This window comes from Aulonocara stuartgranti (genome assembly GCF_965226115.1).
Source record: "Aulonocara stuartgranti genome assembly, chromosome: 7".
Lineage (NCBI taxonomy): Eukaryota > Metazoa > Chordata > Actinopteri > Cichliformes > Cichlidae > Aulonocara > Aulonocara stuartgranti.
In genome coordinates, this window is record NC_138945.1 from 33432553 (window position 1) to 33456433 (window position 23881).

General features: G+C 40.9%; 1 protein-coding gene across 2 annotated transcripts in view; it reads right to left on the reverse strand.

Annotated features, from left to right (window-relative positions):
* dpysl2b (dihydropyrimidinase like 2b) overlaps nucleotides 1–23881 on the reverse strand; it is a 31513-nt gene that overhangs the window by 5751 nt on the left and 1881 nt on the right. Inside the window, exons 1-13 of one of the 2 annotated variants that reach the window (XM_082539748.1) lie at nucleotides 21634–21989; nucleotides 12307–12395; nucleotides 11331–11515; nucleotides 9093–9257; nucleotides 8653–8714; nucleotides 7564–7644; nucleotides 7144–7212; nucleotides 6124–6244; nucleotides 5704–5860; nucleotides 5448–5589; nucleotides 3579–3749; nucleotides 497–676; nucleotides 69–234 (exon numbers count right to left, since the gene is read on the reverse strand). In XM_082539748.1, the coding sequence (XP_082395874.1) occupies nucleotides 69–234; nucleotides 497–676; nucleotides 3579–3749; nucleotides 5448–5589; nucleotides 5704–5860; nucleotides 6124–6244; nucleotides 7144–7212; nucleotides 7564–7644; nucleotides 8653–8714; nucleotides 9093–9257; nucleotides 11331–11515; nucleotides 12307–12395; nucleotides 21634–21675 (1630 nt within the window). In that variant the 5' untranslated portion in view covers nucleotides 21676–21989. Of the gene's footprint in view, nucleotides 1–68; nucleotides 235–496; nucleotides 677–3578; nucleotides 3750–5447; nucleotides 5590–5703; nucleotides 5861–6123; nucleotides 6245–7143; nucleotides 7213–7563; nucleotides 7645–8652; nucleotides 8715–9092; nucleotides 9258–11330; nucleotides 11516–12306; nucleotides 12396–21633; nucleotides 21990–23881 lie in introns of those variants that run through there. The other variant, XM_082539747.1, reaches the window with a different exon arrangement.

Genomic DNA, 23881 nt, shown 5'->3' on the forward strand with positions numbered 1-23881 from the left:
TCCCCAAAATGGATTCAGTGCTTCAACATCCCAAAAATGACTCCAGAACTGATGGTAACACAACTGACCGGATAGGCTGAAGCCAGATTGGTGCAGGTTGCGGACGGGTTGGCCAGGCTGTTTGGCAGGTGAAGTCTTGGCAGAGGAGGCTGGAGTCATGGTTTTAGGAGTGACTGACACCTCACAGACTGGACCATCATACAGTCCCCTGGGTACGCCTCTCAGCTCAGCCAGCTGCATTGTTGGAAATGAGACACAGGCCAGTCACAGCACTGGAAACTAGCAAGGAAAGATTCACACTGTGGAGCTGGATGTGTGGACAGTTTGACCAATTCCTAACAAGATGTAACATCCCTCCAATTTTCCACAAATTACCAATCGTAAAAGAAATTGCTGGGTGTGGGAAGCAACTTTAATGTCAAAATGACTTCCAGTATGTTACCATCTGATTAAACGGTTAAACACAAACCCTAGCAGACAAAGAGGAGTGTTGTACCCTGCTGCGAGCTTTTATCCTCTTGTAGACGTAGTCAGGGAAAGGTTTACGGACCACGTAACGTCCTGAGCCCTCTGTGACGTGGAGGTTCCCGTCCTCCAAAACAATCTTGCCCTGGCTGATCACGACCAGAGGCCCGCCGCGCACCTCTGTGCCTTCAAAGATGTTGTACTCCACAGTCTGTGGGGAGAAGGACAGCAGTAGTGTCAAAAGTAACATACAATATAAAACATCACTACTTTATTATAGCATATAATTCCAAACATAAGGACTGAAGGATCTGAGTGTATTTACATATTTGAACATTTTCCCACATTGTTAACTGTATTGCACTGTACGTACGACATTTTAAAGATAAGCCTTTTTGTTGGTGCTTTTAGATTTGAAACAGGTTTTAAGTTCTTGTCTGACACCCGACAGCTGTGTTCCTGTGATGTTTTATGGCAGCTGCTTGTTCCTCCTAACGCCATGCCGACACTTTAAATCATAACAGAAATACCTTCAAAGCGGAGATGCAGTCATTCAACTTCCCCCCGCTTATTTTCCGCTATCATAAGGCTGACGTAACCTCCTGTTGCACATTCTGCATGCCATTTTAGTTCACAGACTTATGAAGCTCGCACTGAATGTTTATTTGAAAAGCTGCCAGAGTTATATTGTAGGACTCACTGTGTAAAATTTCTATAATTTCATAGGAGCTTAACTGATTTAACTCACATAAAAGTGTTTCCTCGGGCCTACTAATGCAGAGTACAGAGGCATTAGTCTTCAGGCTGAGAGAAGAAGAAGGTGTTGTTTTAGTGCTTGTGTGTGGACATGGAGGGTGTGGAGGTTACCGTGTGACCAGTTTGAAAGCCCTACGACTCCTCTCCCAAAAAGCTTATTGAGCTAAAGCTGAGGTCATGGCAATCTGACAGAGCCTAAAATGAGATCACTGGTATATTGGGTTATCCTATGACACCCACACACATGCATGCATACACACTCCAAATGAGCAATTTCTCCCCTGAACACTGGTCCGTTATTTTCTGACCAAGCGGAACAAAAAGGAAACCGAAGAACATGACGGGATTAAGAAGACAGATTCCATGAGCGTGTACAGCTCACTCTGTCTTCCATGCATACACACACGGATACAGATGCACAGTGACCGGCCTGCTAACAATCAGAAATGATGTGTTCCAGCTCTCTGGCAGATTTTAATGATGACATCACCCCCTCGACGCTGTGTGAGGCCCACACCCTCTTCAGCAGTCAGGCTGCCATAAAACAAGAGTCCTTGATCACAACAAAAGAGTTATCAACCACTTATTTTGAATGTCATCAGTTACATGCATAACAATTAGTGTCATTAGCATTAGAAGAATGAATAGTGTGTTTGAGGGCCTCAGTGTGACTGAAAGGTCATTAAACATTGATGGGCAGTGATGGGGCAATACGGATTGATAGCACCCCCTGAGAGACTTCAAAGTTGAATCCCCCACATTAGCTTTCAAATGCATATATTAACTTTGGTGGGCAAGTGCATCATGTCCACAACAAAGCCACACCCCCACATCCCAAAGTCATTCACTGTGGCATTTCTGCACAGCAGCAGTAGCTCGTTCACAAACTCCTCCATGCTAGTTAAGCAGAGCAGTCACATCTAAGGTTCTCTGTGGTGCAGATTCCTAACAAAACATGTTATTGCATTTCTGAAATTTAATAGAAGAGACCTGCCAATTAAAGAACACTAAACAGAAATCCACAGAAGAATCCCAAAGACATAAAGACAGTAATTGTTCAGTGCCAGAAAGCCCCCCAAAATAGCGTTGCAACAGTTTCTACTTTGCGGTTGTAGAAAAAAAAATCTACTGGTTATCATAGTAAATATGTAAGCAAATGTTATATACGTGTTCCCCAACAGGTAATGCAGGAACTGGATTGGGAATCAGGAATGGAGAGACACGCCTGGACCTAACTGCCAGACCTCCGGATGTCAGCCCCGCTATCCTCTGCAAGTGCAATTCGTCAGCCACACCCATTAACAGCAGCTCTCCTCTATGATCCATGTGCTTAGTAAAATGCACATGGCCAGGAAAAGAACTGACCCGTGGGATCTGTTCATTTTAAGACCGTGAGCAGTCTGTAAGAACCTCTTGAGTGATTCAGTAGTCACACACCAGCTTTTACATTTACTCTTTCAGAAAGAGTTAAAGTAGGAAGGTCCACATTTTAGAATGCAGGATATTTTGTTTTAGCAATTTAACAAGGGCAAATTAAAAGCTTATCAAACAGTATTAATCACTTGATGAAATTACCTGAATTTTATCCAAATCTAAATAATCTATTCTCTGTGGATCCTGAACTCTGACACCAGTTTGAAATGAATGAGACAATGAGATTTTAATTTATACATGTAGTTTTGAGGCTCTTGTGGTCATGGAAGTGGTCATTAAAGTTACTGCTCTCTCCTCATTCATAAGGAGTTACCAAAATGGCTAGTTTCAAGGCTAGCCTTTTACAAGTAGGAGTATATCTGCATTCCAATACTGAGTCTTTGTCATAGCGCCACCTACAGGCAACCAGAAGTCCAGAGGTTGTATTTTCACGATCTTATCTTCATATTTTGAAGCCTGTGGGTTTTTATTTAACACTGCTGCTTTAAATTGCATCAGTGGTTTAATATGATAATATATACTTTTGTTACTGGACTCCAGTTTTTGTTAAAAAGTCCTGTTCTTAAAATATAAACATGCCCAAACCGATCCACAGTCACAACACAATAGACTTACAGGAAGTTCGCTGTCCTATATTTTTATAAACTACTCTTAGCTGATTAACCAGAACCACTCAAAATTTGGACAGCTCCATTTTTCAGACCTTCAAGCTTTTTGGTTTTCATCTAACGCTGTTGCTATGACGATGTATTGTTTGAAAGAAACAGGAAACAGTTCCTTAGCAGCTTGGAATGCCCGCAAACTTTTGGCACATGCAGCGTATATAATTAAAGTCAGTATATGGTAGGCTTTCATTAGCGAAGAAAAGAGACCTCTGTGTCAGTATTAATAGCTAGTTATGTAGAAATAATTGAGGACCATACCGACTGGTGGCTCTTGGCGGAGATGATCTTTGTGACGTCAGGGTCCCACAGCACCAGATCAGCATCTGAGCCCACAGCAATGCGGCCCTTGCGGGGGTACAGGTTGAAGATCTTGGCAGCGTTTGTGCTGGTCACGGCCACAAACTGGTTTTCATCCATCTTACCCGTTACCTGAAATAAGTCAGAGCTGAGAGTGAGAAAGCTACCAAAGCTTGTGACCTCTTTTGTGTTTTGTCCGTTTCACGTGTATTCACATACGGCCCTTTTTTGAATTAATCAAGATCAACCCTCCTAAATCCTCTTCTTGCACCAAGAAATTTAGCTTGTTTTTGTTCTGTTTTTTGTAGATCTGATAGAGGACAAAGCACTGTTTTTGGCCTTCAAAGTACATAGGAGTGGGTGGAATTTTTGGAGCTATGACCCTTGGAAGTTTATCCAAAGTGTACTTTTTAAATAGTTTAATGTCACCAGTTTAATGTCACAGGCATTAAACTGGTGTTTTCCTACTATTATTATGATATATTATACTACTATTATACCACTAATAGTAGTACTACTATCATAATACTACTATTATGATATAGTTCATGATATAGTTTGTGATTTTGGTGCTCAAATGTGGTTTGATAAAGCAGAAACACTGAAGAGAAACAAGGTTTAGCATTAGAGTGGGTTTGAAATCGATTTGTTGTATTTATGCAAACTGAAATGGCTGGGGTGTGACTTTGACCTTATCACAGCTTAGAATTACTGGGAAAAATAGTAATAATTTAAAAATTGGAAAATGTTGAGCCATTTATATGTATTTTGGGGACCTGCAACATGGAAAATAATCCTGGAAGAAGTTATTGTACCAAAAAACAAAAAATAAAAAACAAGCTAATTGTTTTGACAGATTTTTAACAGAATGACAGTAAGGGGCGAATTTTTTTTTCATTTAGTACTGTTAGTTTTAATCTAATATGATACAAAATCTAGCATTTTTACTTGTAACAGAGTACATTTAAAGGATGGTATCAGATTACTTTTATAAAATCACCTCATTCCCCTTTAATTACATTTTTAGGGTTGGCACAACTCCTACAGCTCGGTGATGTATTCCCAATAAAGCCGTTCCCTTTTAGCTGGATGTAAATTGGAGTAAAGCTTTACTTCACTCCATATGTCAATTTGGTTTTTAAGCAGTTGCATGCTTATTGTCAACAGCATGCCTAGAGACGCCGAGAGACCTATAATACACCGGCAGTGAGTTTCTGTTTACAATGCACAGGTTAAACAGACCGCAGTGTGGACTTGAAGTGAACCGAACACTTCTCAAATGAGTCCCAGTTCAGTTTGCCTAAAAGAGGTCTGACATCATTTACAGTGTTAACATAAACGTGAAAAGAGCTGACTAACTGCTCTGAGCTGCTTTGAGGGAAGAATGGAGCCAAGAGTGAAAACGCCTTTAGTGTATTGTGAGACACAGTCCTGTGAAAGAATAAGTCCACCCTTACCGCTTCCATGGGAATTAAGGGGGTAAGTAGCAGCCAGGTGCTGTTAATCAAATGCGCCTGATTAACTGAGCATCAGAAAGTGTGAGCACCTCTATAAAAGCAGAAGTTTTGGCAGTTTGCTGGTCTGGAGCTTTCAGGTGAGTGTTAACACAATGCCACCATCGTCATAAAGAAATTTCTGCAAACCTCAATGAACTGAAGCAAACTTGGCCTAAAGACTTCTATAATGATGTGAGAGACTGAAGTCATACAGAAAATGATTACCTCAAGTTATTGCTGCTAAAGGTGGTTCTACAAGCTACTGAATCATGGGGAGTTTTCACAGGACTGCACAGGGTCTTGTGAACTCCACCCAAAAGCAAAATTTACTCACCACACACTTGTCCCAAATGATAGACATCCTCTCCTCAGTGCCATTCACACCCTCAGGAATCAAGCTGAAGTCATCTTTGCCCACAGCACGCTGGGCAGTGTTAAAGGGACAATGTGCACTTCCTGTCACCTGAAGGTCTCCACTATGTAATAAGTTTAGTACAAAAAAGACAGACAGGACTGTGTCATGCTCAGAGAAAAAGCACTGCTGACATTTTCTTTTTAACTTTGCCTATAACGTGTTTGCATCCAATTACCAGGAGAGCAGGGAGTTGAGATAGTCTGGTGTGGTCGGGTCAGGGCTCAGTGGAGGAGAGGTGACGTAAGCAGCCGCTTTGGCCCAATTCTTGCTCCAATAGTGTGAACCGTCTGTTCCCAGACTTGCAGTGATTGGCTCTCCATAGACAACAGTGCCTATAAAGACAAGTCCCATCATAGCATAAGATCCTATGTTCCTCACGTGCATGTCATGCGAACTCATGCAAAAGCTTCATTGCATCTATTTGTACTTATCTGTGTTTATTTTACCGTTTTCTGTGAAGTCTACTCTATAATTAATCTTAATCATAACATAAAATTGGGCTTAAATTTAATTTAGTTTCATATTATTGTGAAAATCCACTAATATTGTCTTTTTCCTCTCTGACGATGGGCAGTATCTTTATCTTAGTTCTCACCCTTCTTCCTGGCCTGAGCGATGACATCAGAAGCGCTCTTGCTCATCACCTTGGTGACATACAGCGGGCAGTTGGTCTGGTTGGCTACAGTCACAGAGCGGTTAACGGCCTCCGCCTCCACCTGGAATACAGAAGAGTTCACTTTAATAGATGGAGGTGATGACCTTTCTTATTCCTCTCTTCTTCATTTCAGTCTTCGTCATTTTAATGTGTGCACAACAGTATGTCAATGCCCTGGTGTTTTAGATATCACATGTATTTATAAAGGTAAATAACTTATATATAGTATATAAAATGAATAAATGAGGTGAATCAATTTAAGCTAAATATTAAGGAAATATCTAAGTATTCAGCAGCGAGCTGTAGCTTCATATTTAACTCATATTCTCCTTGCATAGCAACGCAGGTACAACAAGGTTAAACACTGAAGGGAGACATTTTCTGACAGATTAAATGACAGAGAAAATGTTCCGAGGTGAAAAGCAATATGGAATTTAAAATTTTCTAGGTCAATTTATTGCAACATTTCAAGGTATTTTTCATTATTTTTATGTCTCTTTTTCCATGTATGACCATGGAAAATGGTCAAGATTTGATTAACCTGAGCAGGAGCAGCACTGCCATGACAATTTAACTTGTGCTTTTTCCCCTAAGGCCCCTAAGAAATCACTGCCTTCATCAGATGATAATTAGAAAAATACAGAAAACCTTAAGAAGAAAAACTGAGGAACTGATTTTAAAATAACATTGATTTATGCAGGGAGGATGTACTCAATTAAAGTGGCTTTAGGGCGTGATTATCTACATTCATCATGGGAAAAGGAGAAAGTTACAAAGATTATAAAGAAGTGAAAAATCCAGAGCCTCAAGGTAAAACTTTCAACGATTCAGATGCAGCAACGCTGAAGCCCGTAAAGGTCACATCCCCTACTGCGAAAAAACCCCAACAACTTGGAGATGAACCGATACGCTTTCCTCAAAGTCCAAGCAACATTTCACAGAGTTGTAGCTGTGACTCACCTCCTCAGGGCGGCTCAGCACGTGTCCTTCAGGCCCAGTGATCCCCTGCTCCAGCATCCTGCGCTGCTCCTAAACACACGCACATGAGCACACACAAAGCGCATTGGGAAATACGAGATGTTGAGTCATGTGCAGGTGGACGAATGTTTGTCATGACTGGCTTTGGCAGTGAAAACTAAGCAGCTCTGAGAATATCTATCCTCATCTGTTGGCTATTAACAGCTTAGCACTGAACATTTCGTCACAACTGAGAAGAAACTGATGTGTCACAGTCTTTGAGCTCAAAGTCCAGCTTTCAAGCGGTATCTCATAACCCTCAAAGCTTAGGGCGTTAAGATTCCATTTAATGCAAAAATCCTGCAGAAAAATCATGTCTGTTCATCTCCAGATGGCATCTTGTTATGGTATGAAGAGTCATACCTCAGCTACGATGTCACCATTCTCAGCGTGAACCTGGGCGATGGCTCCCAGATCGCGGATCACACTGAAAACCTCATACACCTGCAGCAAAGACAAAGACAGTAAAATTTTGAACTCCAGCACAGACCTAAAGTCTAGTTGTATCAATTGTTTTAGATGAAGAGGAACTCACAGCATGGGGGTTTTTTTTGCTTTTTTGATTTCCAGCAGTGATATATTGGAAAAATCTTTTCTTTTTAAGTCAGTGGGTCATTCAGACAATGTCTTTGTCTGAATGAATGTGACTAATTGGAAAAAGGGCTAACATTTGGTCTACCCTAGTATTTATTTGGTTTAAAAGATGGATTTAAAGTCTATAATTGAATAATTTTAGCAAACATAAGCTCTTTTTTCCACTATCAGTTGTGGGTAACTGATTGTGTAGTAATCTTTATTAGCGAGTCTCCCACAGTCTGAAGTTTAGGAAACACAGCGAGTTCACAGACAGAAGAAAAACTGTGGTGATGAACGAGTCATCATCCCCCCAACCAGGACTGCTAAACATGCAACAATAAAAAGCCGTCAGAGTTTGACACGGAAGAGAAAATGATAAACTCTGGCTGCACCCAACTGCCAGCATTCCTCACACAGGTGCAAAGATCATCACAGATCTGTTTCAAAACTGCTTTCAGGTGGGATTAATTCATTTTCAGTCAGAAAGAGAGTTTGTGGCTTTCATTATCCTGTCGCTCTCCCAAGAGAAACACACAGGAAAATCAGCACGAGGGGAAGCCTAGCCAAGACAAACAGACTCGCACAGTAAGTCACGCTGTAGAGTGAGCGCGTGAGCCAAAATCAAGAGTAGGATATGACTTTTATGATAGTATTAGGTCAGATTTACTGTAGGCTTTCAATCTCTTTCTCTTCCTCTTTAGGTCAATACTTAATGCCTGTTTGTTGCCCTGGCGATCGGACAACAGTATATCTAATATCACCGCTGTAAGTATAAGCAGCCTTTAAGCTAAAAGAGTTTGTACAGAAGGGCTGTAGCATAATTCAATTTATTGTAGCACAATACAGAATATGCTGAAAAATTCAGTGACAACCTACCTGAGCATCAGTAAGCTGGAAAATATCCTTATAAGCCAGGTAGACCAGGAAAGAGTTAACACCTGAAAGGTTTAAAGCAGAAAAAAATACTAATCATTAACCAACTTAAATACGAAGTTCCTTGGTAGATGATGAACCCTAAGTTTGGATCATTTGAATGCAAGAAAACTATTGTGTAAAATAAGACCCTTTATTGTGGGTTTTTGCGTGTGTCTTGCTAAAAAGTGAGTAGAACATCTCTTTCTGATGCTTTCATTCTAAAAAGTTGCATTAAATGCATCACGTGCAGGCTGCTGCACTCAGGTTACAGGACTGATACTGACTGATGTTAATCTTTTTGCATCGAACAGATCTAAATATTAATTTTTCCAATCACGTTCCCAACGCGCAAATCTTTAATTCAAGATAATCAAACATGACTGTGGTTACGTGAGACGTACCGTGATCCTTCACGAGCGTCTCCATCTCTTCCTGGATTCCCTTGTGCCACTCGGTAATGTCGATATGCAGAGAGTAATCGCAGCAGGACTTGCTGTCGGCCCATTCACGCCACTGCTCGAAGGCTGACATAAGGCTGGTGCCAGGCTCAGGTAGCACATGGTCAACTAGACGCACACGCACACGCACACACACACACACACACACACACACACACACACACACACACACGGTTAAACAGCTACACAAATACAGGAACTCTGCTGTCTTGTATTTTATCTATCTTTTATGTTATGTTGTATCCAGGCCTAATGGACAATGATGTATTTCACGCCTGGCTGTATGAACATGTGGAACAAACTGATTTTTAAAAATGATCATATTTACACACCAGAGTCAGACCTGAAACTGTATGAAACGTGTCTGATTAGAAACCTTTCATATCTAGAGCAAGATGCAAACTCCAGGGCCAAACAGTGAATGCAGAAACTGCAGTTCCTGAAGTGGCCACTTTAGGCTTTCCCCAAAACACATTCTTAATAGAGTTCAATGCTAAAATGCCCAACTTTACATTTGCTATTTTTCCTCTTTGATACATATGTATGTAGACTGAATGTCTTTGTAAGGTCCTGTGTTCCTCCTCTCATCCCCAAATGGTCACAGCAGATGGCTGACCCTCCTTGAGCCTAGTCCTGCCGCAGGTTTCTTCCTGTTATAAGGGAGTTTTTCCTTCCCACTGTCGCCAAGTGTTTACTGATGGGGGTTGTTTGATTGTTGGGATTTTCTCTGTATTATTATAGTCTTTACCATATAATATAAGGCCCCTTGAGGAAACTGTTTTTCTGATTTGGCACGATATAAATAAAAGTGAATTAATAGAATTTTTTTAACTCGCGTTTAAATTTAACAACGCTCACAAGGTCAATATAAGAAGTCTATGTTTGAGTTTTGGTGAGTGAAATTCTAATACTATTATATTTACGATTTAGCAGGTATCTATTGTGTGAAAGCCCTGCTAACTAATATCATCACAAATCCCTCCAAAACATTGTCCCTACTGGCTCCAAGAAAAACCCAACAACCTAACATGACTATTACCAGTGAGTGAGTGGTGTCAAGGTGGCTAAAATGTACCTTTTATATGTAGTCTGTAGTTAAGATTGGATTCAGATGCCTTTAATTAAGCCTAAACTACATTGAATAGAGCATTTCATTATAGAAATCATCTCTATTTGGCAAGTGTCACCAGGCTGCAGGATGTTACACACCAATTCCAGACCTGACTAAGCCCCTAAGAGGAGCTACAGCAATCGGCTTTTAGCTTGGGGTAAAAAAGGCATGCAGTGTGAGTATGTTTTGCTGCCAGGAGGAGGATGGTGTTCCTGTTGAGTCAGCAGAGGGAGGGCCAGTGTGACATTTACAGTTCAAGTTTTCATTTAGCTTTGTTTTCTTTGCTCATTACGTCAACTCTTTAAATTTGTATGTAAATTTAAAAATAACATTACCATTAAACCAATGTAAGAACCAAGATTTGCTGTTACATTATATTTACGATATTTTGTTAGAAAAAAAAATCACTGATAAAACACAGGGTAAGAGTTTGGGTTTTTTTTTTTTTAAATCTGGGTACAACTTGAAACTGACTCCAATGCCCTGTTTAAAAACTATGTCTAGGACAAACCAAGCCATAACAAAACTACAGATAGATGGTAACTCAAAGGAAGTAGAAAGAAATTCCTGCGGACAAGTTTTCAACTAATGCTTAAACTCTTAACTTGAGCTTAACGACTTTGAAGTGCAAGGGAAACGAGCCCAAGGAGAAGAAAATCTGGGCTTTGCAAGCACCATTAAGAAATTCAGAATACTACAACTACAACAGGCCAAAATTACATAAACAGGGTGTATAAAATAATAGCAAACAAACTACAGAGTCTGTCTGTCTCTTTGGAAACTTCCTGACACAGTATGTACAGCAATCAGCACCTCATGGCTCAGAGTGCTCCGACCAGATGGATGGGTTCATATTTTGGCTTGCTCATGAGCAGGCCTGGCACGCTTCCTGTTCTCATTAAGACATGTTCAATTAGGGCCAATCAGTAAATGAAGAATCACTGCGGGGAAAAACCCACCACAGACACACTCAGCTTCCTTTCACTCACACAAAGCTTTCAGACACCAACTTTAACCCATTTCTGAATCTTCTGTTGCAGACAGCAGGGGCTTTGTGCTCAGCAACTCACTGATCATGGTGGTGCCTCCGGCCAGCGCCGCCTTGGAGCCCTGGTAGAAGTCATCAGCGGCGGTCATGCCCCGATCGGGCATCTGGAAACGAGTGTGCACATCGATGCCACCGGGCATCAGCATCCGACCATGGGCATCGATGGTTTTTACCCCACCGGGCACAATGAGGTTTTCCCCGATTTGTCTGAGTTAAAGAGAAAAGCAACATTTAAACTGCTGATTACACCACCCTTAGTAATTTTAGAAAGCAGAATTACAAATGAATTAGTCATTTTAATTTCATTAATTACATTTACTATTTTTTAGTAATTAGTGGTTTCATATACTTATGGGTTAGGGTAGTAGTTTTTGAGTATGTATCAATGCTCATCATTTTCTTTGTGGCAGTTTCCATTACGCTCTGCAAAAAAGTAATTAACTTCTTACTCACAACTTTTCCTGTTTTGTATAGCAAACACAGTCAAAACTAAAAACTGACTGCATTGTCAGCTTTCTCCAGGGCCGTCTGATAAAAGCCAGACTTGAGAAAAAATATCTGTCCTGCATTGCTAGAGCTCATCATCATAAATAAATCATCCTACTCAGTCACTTTTGGCACTAAAACAGCTTAGTTTCATGACGATTAACCTAACGAATTTACAGAAAAGTTATAATGACAAGCTAAAAAAGTGATCAGAATTGTAGTATGGCAGTGCTGGTTTCATTTATTGGTAACTTTGACATTAAACACTGAAGATTTTATATGGCAATAATGACAAGTTTACTTTTCACTCTGCAAGAAGAATGTATTATTTGTGGTGCTATTTAGAGGTAATTGTATATCATAGTGAGATTATGGTGAGATGAGTAGTAAACTCTACTTGCTGCAGAGGAGGCCCTTAGTTAGTTTGTAGTGATTCAGCCGAGAGCTTCAAACATGGACATGGTAAAAGTTGGGTTTTTAATAAACTGCCGGCAGCTTAAAGGAAAACTCACTTGATGACTCCATCCTCCATATAGATGTCGGCACAGAAGGACTGGTCATCATTCACAATCTTGGCCCCTTTGATCAGGAGACGGTCGCTCTGGAAAACAATAAAGAAGGTGAATTGCTGCACATTTTTGTTTAAAAAAACAGCTTGAGTTAATCTGTAGGAATAACAACCCTGTAAAAGACATGGATTTATAGCCGCCTATAAAAATACGCTTACAAGGGTGAGTATCCGATTTGGCTCAACTGGATGCTGGATTAAGGGCATTTGATGAAAGACGTTTTGGGAAATGTCACTTCAAGGAGTGGATTGGCAACAATCACAGCAAAACATAAATACTGGCTCTGCTTGGCCTTTTTAGGCTGCCGTCTGATAAGGAACACATGGCTGTGCATTGTCTCTCAGCTGACACTGGCTTTCCTATTCTGCAAACACACACGCATACAGATATCTGTAAACACACTGTACACACTCTTAATACTCTAACACACTGATCCGGTGGGGGTGGCTGATTGGAGGGGCAGGGGGTAAAAGAGTATTAAGAGCTGGGATGTTTGGACCAGCACCAGTTTTTTTTGTGTGTGGATGTTTTCACTGTGACACTGTTTATGTCAGGCTGGCGGTGGAAAGACATTGTGAAAAGAAGATGAATACGGACAAAGAAAAGACGTTAATCTAAGGAGGGGACTGGATTCAAACAGTCTGACTGCTTTAAAATGGGATTAGTGAACATCTGCAGTACACAAAGCATTATCTCCAAATTAAGAAGAACAACAAACTTCTAGATCCCTGTGCTGAGAGCAAAGAGAGGGCCCAGTGCATTTTCATCACCGCTCCTCTCACTGGTGGATCACTTGATCTTTGCTTTAAAAGCAAAATTAGGGAAATCATTCACTGCTCGGACAATAAAGACAGCAGCCCGCCTCCAGACACACCCATCTGCCCCCTTCATGTGGTCGAATTATCGCACAAACAGACGTGAGAGAGAACCAATCAGGCCACTGAGCGTGTAATCAATCATCCATGCCTGCTGCCGTGCCACTTGTCTCTATGCTGGAGAGAGGACGGGGAGGAGGGGGGAGTCTACCACCTCCACAGTCCCTCCTTCGAGCCACCCCGGGGAGGCCCTGGCCCTCTCTCCAAGAAAGGGAGTGGCAGCTATGTCACAAGGGCTCCAGCGTTCCCCCTTCTAACAAAGGCTGCTCTGTTTGAGGCGCTGCCACTGGCTGCTGCCAGGCCAGCAGCTTCAGCCCAGAGGACAACTGCTGTGCTGCAGGCAGCACAAACCATAAGCCAGCTCTGTAAAATATTACCTAATAGGTTGTTTATATAACACAGCCACATATGTAGAAATAACGCAAACTTATTTAGCTCACTTAAAAAAATAAATAAATAAACTGAATATCTTTTAGCTTAGTATGTAAACAGACTAAGTTGGTCTATTTGGTGGTTTTAATGACCAACATTCAATATTTACTACAGGAAAGTCTTAAAAATATAAACAGATTAATGGTTTAAAAAAAATGATGGATGTTGCAAAGAAACGCTCCATAAATATGCACTTCTTTTGCATAACTTTAGTGCTGTTGCAGGGGGAAAATTTTGACTGGGACCAACAATGCCATTCATAACCAGACCCCAGTGTGAAGGACCTCAGCTGTTTTTTACTAGCAGAGGTAAATGCAGCCTCAAGATGGCTGCCCAATAATTTCAGTTTCATAGTCTTCAGCTTTGACGGCCACTGACTCAAGTGATGTCCATCAGATCCGCAGTTCCCTCAGGAGCCACAAAAGCTTTAAACCCTTTTCCATGTACAGTAGTACCCCTGAATAGGAAAAAACAAAGTCCTCACACAATGATCTCAGATATATATACCTATCCAAATTTCCTTATGACTGCTTTTGAAGCATTTTTTTCCTCACATGTGTACTAACGTTTCACATATTAGCAATACCCCGTATTCTTCTGGATGAAATATAGAATGGAGTAAAGTACACAGTAAAACAACTTCAGCTGACTGCAGCAGCTTCTGGAAAATGCCTTGCAGTTGTCATCTGAAAGGTGTGGCCACACTCTGACAGCAGTGATGGAACTAATGCAGATAGATCATGTGGTAATCTTCGATCTGTGTGGAACAGAGTGCTCTGGTTGAGCGACTGGCTTCGCTCCAGCCCGCTGCTGGCCCGTTTTCCTCCCAACAACTGCTTTGAAATATGCCGTTACATCATGCGCCCCGTCATGACTGTCATTATCACATTACTCACTGAACTTTGCCAAGACACTGTAGCCCTTCTCACAAAATTGCACCTATTGCGCTGTTTCATATAGAGCTGTATTTGCAGAACAATTAGTGTCCCTGAATCCAGAACCGTGCTTTAAAATAATTCAATTGTTTTAAAGCTCGCAGGGGTCGTGTGACAGAGCGTGTGATTGTACTGGATCTGTGCCAAGCATGACAGTGACCTTTCCTTCGTGGGAACTTTTTCAGAGCTCACAAACAGGATGTGGATAAAGCTCAATGGGCCCACTGTTACTAAACTACTGTGTTTACATTCCAGGCTACAACCTACAACCTTACTGAGATTGCATACAAGGCAAAAACAGTTCAATGAGCATTAAAAAAAACCTGATCTGTAACGTAATTAGGACACTTATAAAAACAATCACTGAATATTTTGTTTAATACAGTAACTTTCCTCAACCTCCTTCACCTCTGTTTCCTCAAACAAAACATCCTGGACTAGTGTAATACTTTCGGCATAGTGGGCGGAGCATGGAGACAGAGCATAAATAAGTCCCACCCACACCAAAGGGGCAAACAGTTCATGGCTCCTTTTCTATCTGCTGATAGATGCCAAAAAACTGCAGTGCAGTGGGACGCAGTATCAACAGAGCCTAAAACTGAGCCCTCCAGAAAACAGGAGTGAACACGTGACTCAAACTGTGGGATAATGAAGCTCAGAAGCCTGCTGTGTTGTCTGTCTTTTGTTAATGATAAGTGTCAGTTTTAGACAAATTTATTTCCTTAAGTATTATGAGATTGTCAACAACTTTAATTACTGTGAAGTGTGGATAATTTAGATATCTATGACTAATGTTTTGTTTGTGTTTATTTGTTTTACCTTAGCTATAAGAGCTTGTGACTGGAAGGGGCAACGTCCAGAGCTGAAACAACAACTCCAGTTCGTCTCTGTGCCTCCTGAGGCTCAAGTCAATCCCCACAGACTTCTATATTAGAGAACTGAAGTGCACATTTACAGCTGGGTACAAAATATAGTTTTGTCCTCTATGGATTCCTTCCTCCTTCATAACAACTCTGAGTGGCAGGAATTTCTTTGTAAATCATCTATCTGGGTGTGTGTTTGCATTTGGTGCCTTTGTAATGTAATACCTGAATAATATTAACCCTCACTATTATGTACTGACGATACCAGAAGTTCTTGGGGGGGTTGTACTTATCTTCTTGAGTGAAAGTCTAGTTAGGGCTAATTAGCCAATGTACCCTCAGTGTACTTTGCTACGAGCTCTGGGTAGTGACTGAGCAAAAGAATGAGATCGCACATACAAATAACCTCCCTTAGAGATACAGTGAGGAGTTTGGTCATTCACAAGAGACAAAGAGTAGCGCAGCCACTCCTCCACACTAATATGAGCCAGCTGAAGGGGAGGAGGTTGCTGGGGGAGAGGGAGGTCTGGGTTTCTCTAATTAGACTGCTGCCCCCACAAGCTGGACTTAGATAAGTGATAGAAGCTGGATGGATTCTATCTGAAAGCCATTAGAAAAGACTTCCAGTTCTATAGAAGTATACGAGAGAAAAAAAGGTATTTTGGGTCATATTAAATCTGTTATGTAAGTATTGGTCATATCATGCATCAACATTGATATGGTATAAAGCGGCACGCTTGTTGACAATCATAAATCATTAACCAGTAAGGTTGCAATAGATGACATCGCAGCAGCTACTTTCATCTTTTACACTTTTGATGACTCCAATCTTTGATCCATAAGGTAACTTCCAGTTCCAAAAAAACCCAACATGGTGATGGACAAAACACTGATGTTGAAGCTTAACAGTGTCGAAAACCAACAATTGATGACTATGTCCATTTTTTTTAATATCCATGCTGTTAACACATTGCTGGCATTAGATTTTAAATAGCTCTAACATAGAAATATCTCATTTTTAATCCATCTGCAGGCATGTTGTTAGCACTTTAACCCCGAGATGTATATTGTGGATCAGTTTTTCCATCCAGTAGGGATCACTTTAGAATATCTCATACACTCTGTTTCTAAATATCATTAAAGTATATCAGCTGGATTCACATTGGATTAAATAAAACTGAATTTTACATGGAAAGAGATCAAGAAACAAGTCCCAGCAAGGCTGGTAAACTCTGCATATCATGGTTAGCCATCAGCAAAATAACAAAGTATAAAACAGACAGGTTAGTAAAAATCTGTCTTGTTCTCTGTCACACTATCAGCACAGCAGGAAAGCCTGTGTCTAAAGATAAATTTTTTCAGAAATGTTGTTTCTGTCGTTATGTTTAGCTGCTAAATGTATGCTTTACTCACCAGATGATCACTAGATGGGCCTTTTTCTCATTTAGTTAGAGGGGTATGGACTCTGCAGTGCTTTGGGGCGTAAAAACAATGAATTAAAAGCTCTACGAAGCTAAGGAGAAGTGTAGATTTACATAATACTTCTCATGAGGTTATGAGAGATCCTTATAATTTTTACAGGTATTATTAATAACGTAAAACATTGTGCTTAAGAAAAAGAAACAGACTGGGTATAATGGAAAGCAGAGGTAATGGTTTTGTTAAATCACCAACATCAATCAAATGCTGCGATTATTAAAATCCTGACATTAATAAACCACAGCACCATACGGAGGAAAACTAAGACCCTCCACAGGAAGAGAAGAGAAGCCTGGGTACTCAAACTGCTGACTTTCATAAAATCAGGGCAAAATCAGCTTGGGTGCAGTGAAAACGTCTGCCAGTGTTAGACGTAACCCGGCAACATTGTATGTTGTTGTCCAAATGGAAGATATCCTGGAAACAGTTAAGTCAGGTGGAGAAGGCTGCCAGGTCAGACATGCAGCATTATGATTTATATTTGTCCTGGATTAGTCAAAAAACAGCCCGCTGCTAAAATCATCTCCATACATGTTCAGGCAACCACTGGGAAAACACTCTGCTCCTTCAAAATAAAGTGCAAAACAGGAAATAAAGTAATTCCCAGAAATAGTCATCTGCACATTAATGACATGAAAAAACAGATACAAAATTTTTCTAAGTAGTCATTTCTGTTTTATTTATAAAACACACTTGATGCATTGGATGAATGTGATTCTTCCTTTGATGCAAGAAATTCCACTTTTACTTTATTTTCATGATGACTGATCACCATGTTTTTAATTGTTTTAGCCTCTTAATCCATAAAAACACTCTTCTTTGCTATTAAAACTTGCTCATTTAGTTTGAAAAGTCTCTTAAATTGCTCTGTTATCCTCCCACATTCACAGGAAATGAAAATATGACATTCTTTATTTCTCTGAAAATTTGACTTAAAAACTTTTTTCCACTAACTCATAACTTAAACCCCTACCACTGAAATAGAAAGTAAACTAGCCTAAATTCCCAATTGAAATGCAAAACTAAATTTAAACTTTCTCTTTGACTACAAAATTGTTTAATTAATCTCAAACTTGAAAAAGAATACATTCATTGACCTTTTTCCTGTGACATAGCGCAGCCGGAGGAGCTGCGATACTGTTGCTCAACAGCATTCCCCTCTGCTCAGCAGCTGAATAACAGCAGAGTTGATACATGCTGTACAGTCTCCCTGACTTCTGGCTTTATGAATGGGGGAATTCGGGATGATCCTGAGAGGTGGGGGGAATAAAAGAAAAGGAAAAAAAAAAAACAAGGTTGAGTCAGTGGGTGGCTGATTAGGAGCGTAGTGTGATGTGTGAAGAGAAGGCACTCCGGGCTGCGTTGCAGGGTGAGATAGCTGCGTGAACTCACTCCAGCCACGTTTGAAGTGACTACACATGCACTGCACTGTCACCAGAGACACTGCTCTACTAAAGGTATGTTATAGTAGCACACTACTTAATGATCCTTCATTTGCTGAGGATTGTAGCCACTGAGACTTTAATCCAGGACAGTCTTATAATAGCCTCGCTCTATTTTTACCTCATTCACTGGAGCTGCATTTAAACAGCCTTCTTGTTCTTGATTTACTTTTATCTGTATTTATAGCCTTCACTGAAATAACTCACCCTCATTCTAGAGCTGAAAGAGCCAATCAATCAATAAATGCATCAAAGGAAATGTAACTGATTGAACCATTTTTTCTGCTTACTAATCAGTTATGTTTTCATCAAGCAAAAATGAGAAAATATTTTTCCACTTGCAGCATCTCAAGTGCAAACATTACTCCGGTTTTCTTTTCAGGGATTCTTTTTGAATCTGTTCATTTGTTTTCTGATGGATCGACTCTGGGTTTAATCTTTCGAATGCCAGCATGAAGAGTGATAAGCATCTATTAAAGGTTCTGCTCAAGCACCAGTTTAAAGGCCAAATATAGTCTGTCCACAGTGACACAAAACAGAGAACAGACTGCAGAATCAGCACATTTGAACTTTATAAATTGATCACATTCCTAATAAATGACACAACTTGTTGACGGACTAAATATTTAACTGTTTCACCACCAAAACTGTCAACTGTGACAATACTAGTTGTAGAAAGTGATAGAACGTCTTTAAATTTGAGGCGGTTCGGGCATCTTAAAGACTCCTGGGTGCCTCCTAGGTGAGGTTTTGTGGGCATGTCCAACTGGTAAGAGATCCCAGATCAGGGCAGACCCAGGACACACTGGAGATATCATCTCTCTCAGGTGGCTTGGCAATGCTTTAGTAAAGCTAGAGCCGGTGCTTGGGAGAGGTGGTCTGAGAATCTCTGCTTAAACCCATCAGAAATTGAAGGAGTGGATGATATGTTGTAGACTCCAAAATTCATATTTAATGGCTAATAACATTTTAAAAAATAAACAGTGTCAGCCCTGCTTGGCTAGTTGTTCAGTTTCAATGATCTTGTTGTATGAATCTGGTTCTGAAGTCACACAGAAGCACCAAGTCCAGGTGGTGAACTTGCAGAGGTTCATTCATATTTGATGAGAGCCGCCCTAAGTCTGTCCCTGTCTGTGCAGCTGACCCATGTCCATCTGGCTAAACTGTTCTATGGAGCCCAGTGCTCCACCCAGTTCAATGAAAATATTCAAATTCAGTAAAATATGTAATTCATACTGATTTGAGTGGTCTATGAAGAAAGGTGCGGAAGGCAAGGAGCTCATTTGCATCTACTTCAGCATTTGCTGTTTACTTTTAATTCAGTGTAACCTTCATTTCCTCTTGAGTGTCTTTTTGGTTTAATAAGGTCATCCATGCCTCCTAATAATGCCTTTTCAGGTCCACGGGAACCAACCAGAATGCTACTTTCCAGCATCTACAGTTTACAGTTCCAGTAACATCTTCCTCACATTCTCCTCTGATCCCTCTGCTAGATCTTCAAGAGATCCCCTCTGACTCTGACTCATTTCTTATGTCTTTCATGCTCTGTTTAAGAATAGACAGTCTATCCAGTTAGGTCTGACTACAACACCCACTAATCCTCTGATCTTTCCACCATCCATCTGCTGTGTCTCAAGCAGTTAAGAGAGAGAACTGAGGAAAATTATTCACGTGAGAGGTTGCCAGTTATCACCAAGTGATGCATGATATTAACACAGAGGAGAATTTTTCATATTATTGCTAGAAATATATATTAAGCATCAATCTTTCCATGATGTGGATCTGCTTCAGTGTACGTACATAGAGACATGTGTCTCTTTTAAAGAACTATTATTTCAGTTAAATCTGAAGTTGATGAGAGCTACATGAACAGTCAACCACTTAGACACTCCAATTACAGTTTGCTTTGGCTACCATGACACAAAAGGCTAACAGCTCTGCATAATGTGGGTCAGGCCGTGGCTCTGAAATAACTCTGGCAGAGAAAGCTCCAATCAATCGATTAGCTGATCAAAAGAAAACTTTATTGAATAAAACAATTCTTATAATCTACTAATCAGCACATATCTCAGAGACAACCCGTGACCATAATCATGCTTGTGCTATGATCTCCTCAGACTGAAGAGGTTTTCCTAGCTTGGTGAAACCTTTGGGGAGCGTGGGCCTGCTAGATAACAGGATAATGATGCTTCATATCCTGCTGCTTGAATGCTTTGTTTAGTAAGTCCACAATTAGAAGGTGCAGATCCATCTGTATGGCTTTCAAACAGGCTCTTCTGGGTCACTCTTCACCATTGTTTCAGCTCATTGACATCAGGATGAAAAGGCAGTGACCTCCTCCCTGATCAGCTCTGCCTATATGCATCTTCCCTTCATTACACAGCTGAAAGACAGGCATGGAAGGAAATAGGACCCACTGTCCCCTCCCTTCCCTGGCTCCCCTCCCATCCCCTCCCTATTCTCCACTTTCCATTGAAGCACCACATCCCTGCAGCTTCGCTATGAATTCGGGGAAATAATCTGCTCCACAATGACACACTGAATGTATCTTAAAGCCTTTTGTGCCTTCTAAACGGCTATATATATATATCTCTAAATATAGAGAGATATATGTATAGATATATATATATATATATATATCAAGGATGGCTTTAAAAAAGGAAAAGACGCTAAGGTTAAAAGAAACAGCCGGGTACTGAGCCGTGGAGCGGATGCAGGGAAGCATTTGCTCCACCAGTTGGTGTGCAGTGATACCCGGCCACCAGACACAGTCTAACAAAGACCACCGGCGTGAAATCTCAACTGTCATGCATGGCACGGAAGAAGAAATGCAGGGGTGGCGTGAATGTGCACAAACAATGGATACTCTAATGTAAAGCGAGAGCTCGGGTTTATCCGGACATAAGCACTTGTCGCAAAGATGCTGCAAAAAAATAAATAAATAAATAAAAACACGAAAATTTCAGCCTCACCATACTATCGCTGGCCTCACTGATTTCTCGACCGTCGTGTGCTTTCGATCTCACAGCGAAACAGAAAACCATCTACAAAACGCTTTTATTTTATTTTGGAATTTCTTTTAGGAGATCAACTCTTGCGCCATTGCCCTGGATCGTCGAGGAGCGCAGCGGCGCAGGGACCATGCCGCCCCGGTGACATCCTGCAAACACACCCCGCAGGCCCACACCAGCCAGGCTGGACCCACTCACTGCCACTCCAAACGTGAAAACACCCGAGCACTCACTGTGATGCGGGGAATGTTCTTTTTGCCTTGGTAGCCAGACATCTTCACCGGTGTTTCGTGTGCGCCGCAGACCGCTAGAAATGCAAACGGGACGGATTACCGCTGGCTGCCGGGCTGTAGTGAGGATGATGGTGATGAAGATAAATAGGGGGGAAGACTACACAGACACGGGTGATCTGCAGGAGGCCACAGACGTGAAGAATCAAACTATCGCTCAACTCCGGATCCTGGCAGCCTCCCGGTCTCCGCCGATGCACCAAACCGTTCCTTCCCAGACGGAGTCAGACAAGAGGGGAGGGAGGGACCGCTCGAGAGCCTCTTCCCAATAAAAGAACCCCACGGAGCATGCGCAGAGCCTCGCCCTGCTCCATTGACAGCAGAGAAGCACACTAATGCCATCAATTGCTTTCGCCGGATTAGGGAAGGCAGGCAAGCAGGGAGTGCAGCCTGCAAACATCCACCGAAGGAACAAATGAAGAAACAGCCAGCAGCCATCTTACCTCATATTATCTGCTGTGTGTCTGAAGGTGGGGGTGTTATTAGAGCGAGCAAGAGCTCAGGCTCAGGCAGGGTGACGTGATTTCACCTGTTTCCAGATCTGATCAACTTGAATGGTTCTCAATACAAGTTGGGATTACAGCACTATTTGAGAAATGGGTAAACCTGGAATCACGGGAATGGAAATTTGGCCTTTTGTGTGTTTGGCAAATGCTGACAGACAAAATAGTCCGACATTGTTCGAGATTTACTTAGTGTTTGCATTTTTATTTTTAATCAAAGACCGATCGAGAAGACTTCACTTCATAGTAAAAGAAATGTGATAAACTCTGCTTTCATTTTTAAAATGTTCTTCCTCAGTACACAGTTAACTTTATTATTTATCTATAACAGGTTAAAGCAGTGTAAGATTACCAAAAGTAGTCAATTGAGCTTAACCAGATATATTTTGTACTCAGAGGCTCTCCGCTAAATTTTGTTTTGTGCTTATTTATAAATAGAAAAAATATGTATTTGAACTGACACAGTTCCTTTAAGACCAAAGTTTGAAAACCGTTTGTAGTTTTTATGTCTGTGTTTACACCTGATTTTAAAATGCATTCTGGGAAATAAGATTATTAGTAGACAGCAGCAAATATACACTCATTAGACACTTTATTAGGTAAACCTGTTCGGTTGCTTGTTCACTCAAATATATAATCAGCTGATTACATGGCAGCAAGTCAACCCACTGAGGCATGTTGACATGGTCAAGATGACCTGCTGAAGTTCAAACCGAGCATCAGGATGAGAAAGAAAGGTGATTTAAGTGACTTTGTGACTTTGATTGTTGGTGCCAGACAGGATGGTATCGGCATTAAGAAAACTGCTCACTCCCACAAACCCATCTCCAGGGTTTACAGAGAATAGTCCAAAAACAGAAAAAAAATCAGAGATCTGAGAAGAACGCATCAAACTTTAAAGCAGAAGACCACGCTGCTTCTGCCAGCTAAGAACTGGAAGGTAAAGCTACAGTTTGGCTTACTAAAATTAAACAATGGAAGATTAAAAAATGTTGCCTTGACTGATAAGCCTCGACTTCTGCTGTGACATCCAAATGTTAGGGTCCAAATTTGGTGTATACGCTTAAAGCATGGCCTCCACGGTCTTCCGCTAGGCATAAGGATTCTTTGTGGAACAGTAGATTCACATCATGATGTGCAGCTGATCAGCCACAGGACTTACCAAAGTAGTCTGTAATGCTTTTGTCTTGATGTGTCCCTGACAAGGATGTAACAGGAAAATATGTCATTAGTGCAGCATGTGGTGTTTCTTTTTTTTAATGCCATGGACACGGATGACATTTTCCTGCCAGTCTCAACAGCTGCTATAACCATTACTTTGTTTTCTTAATGTGCAAGGGAGAGAAAAGGGACAGTGTCCTTTAACCTTCCAGTGGAAGTGACGAAGCCGGTTGTGAAATATGTACAGAAGCCTTGGAGACATGTGATAAACAGTTGTAAACAGTGATGCCTCTTAGCCATCCGCATGTAATCAGATTGCCCAAGGTGCATTAAAAAACAACTGCAAACAAAGTCCTTAAGGCAAGAAATTGCTATCTAAAGTTCATTTGTTATATAAATGTCTGTAAAACCACAGTAAAAGTTGTCAATTCAGTCACAAACTCAGTTTTTCTTATTTTCTTAATTTGAATAGCCATATTAAAGAGGGCCAGAGTTTAACATAATGAGTTTACATGTTATGTAAGTAC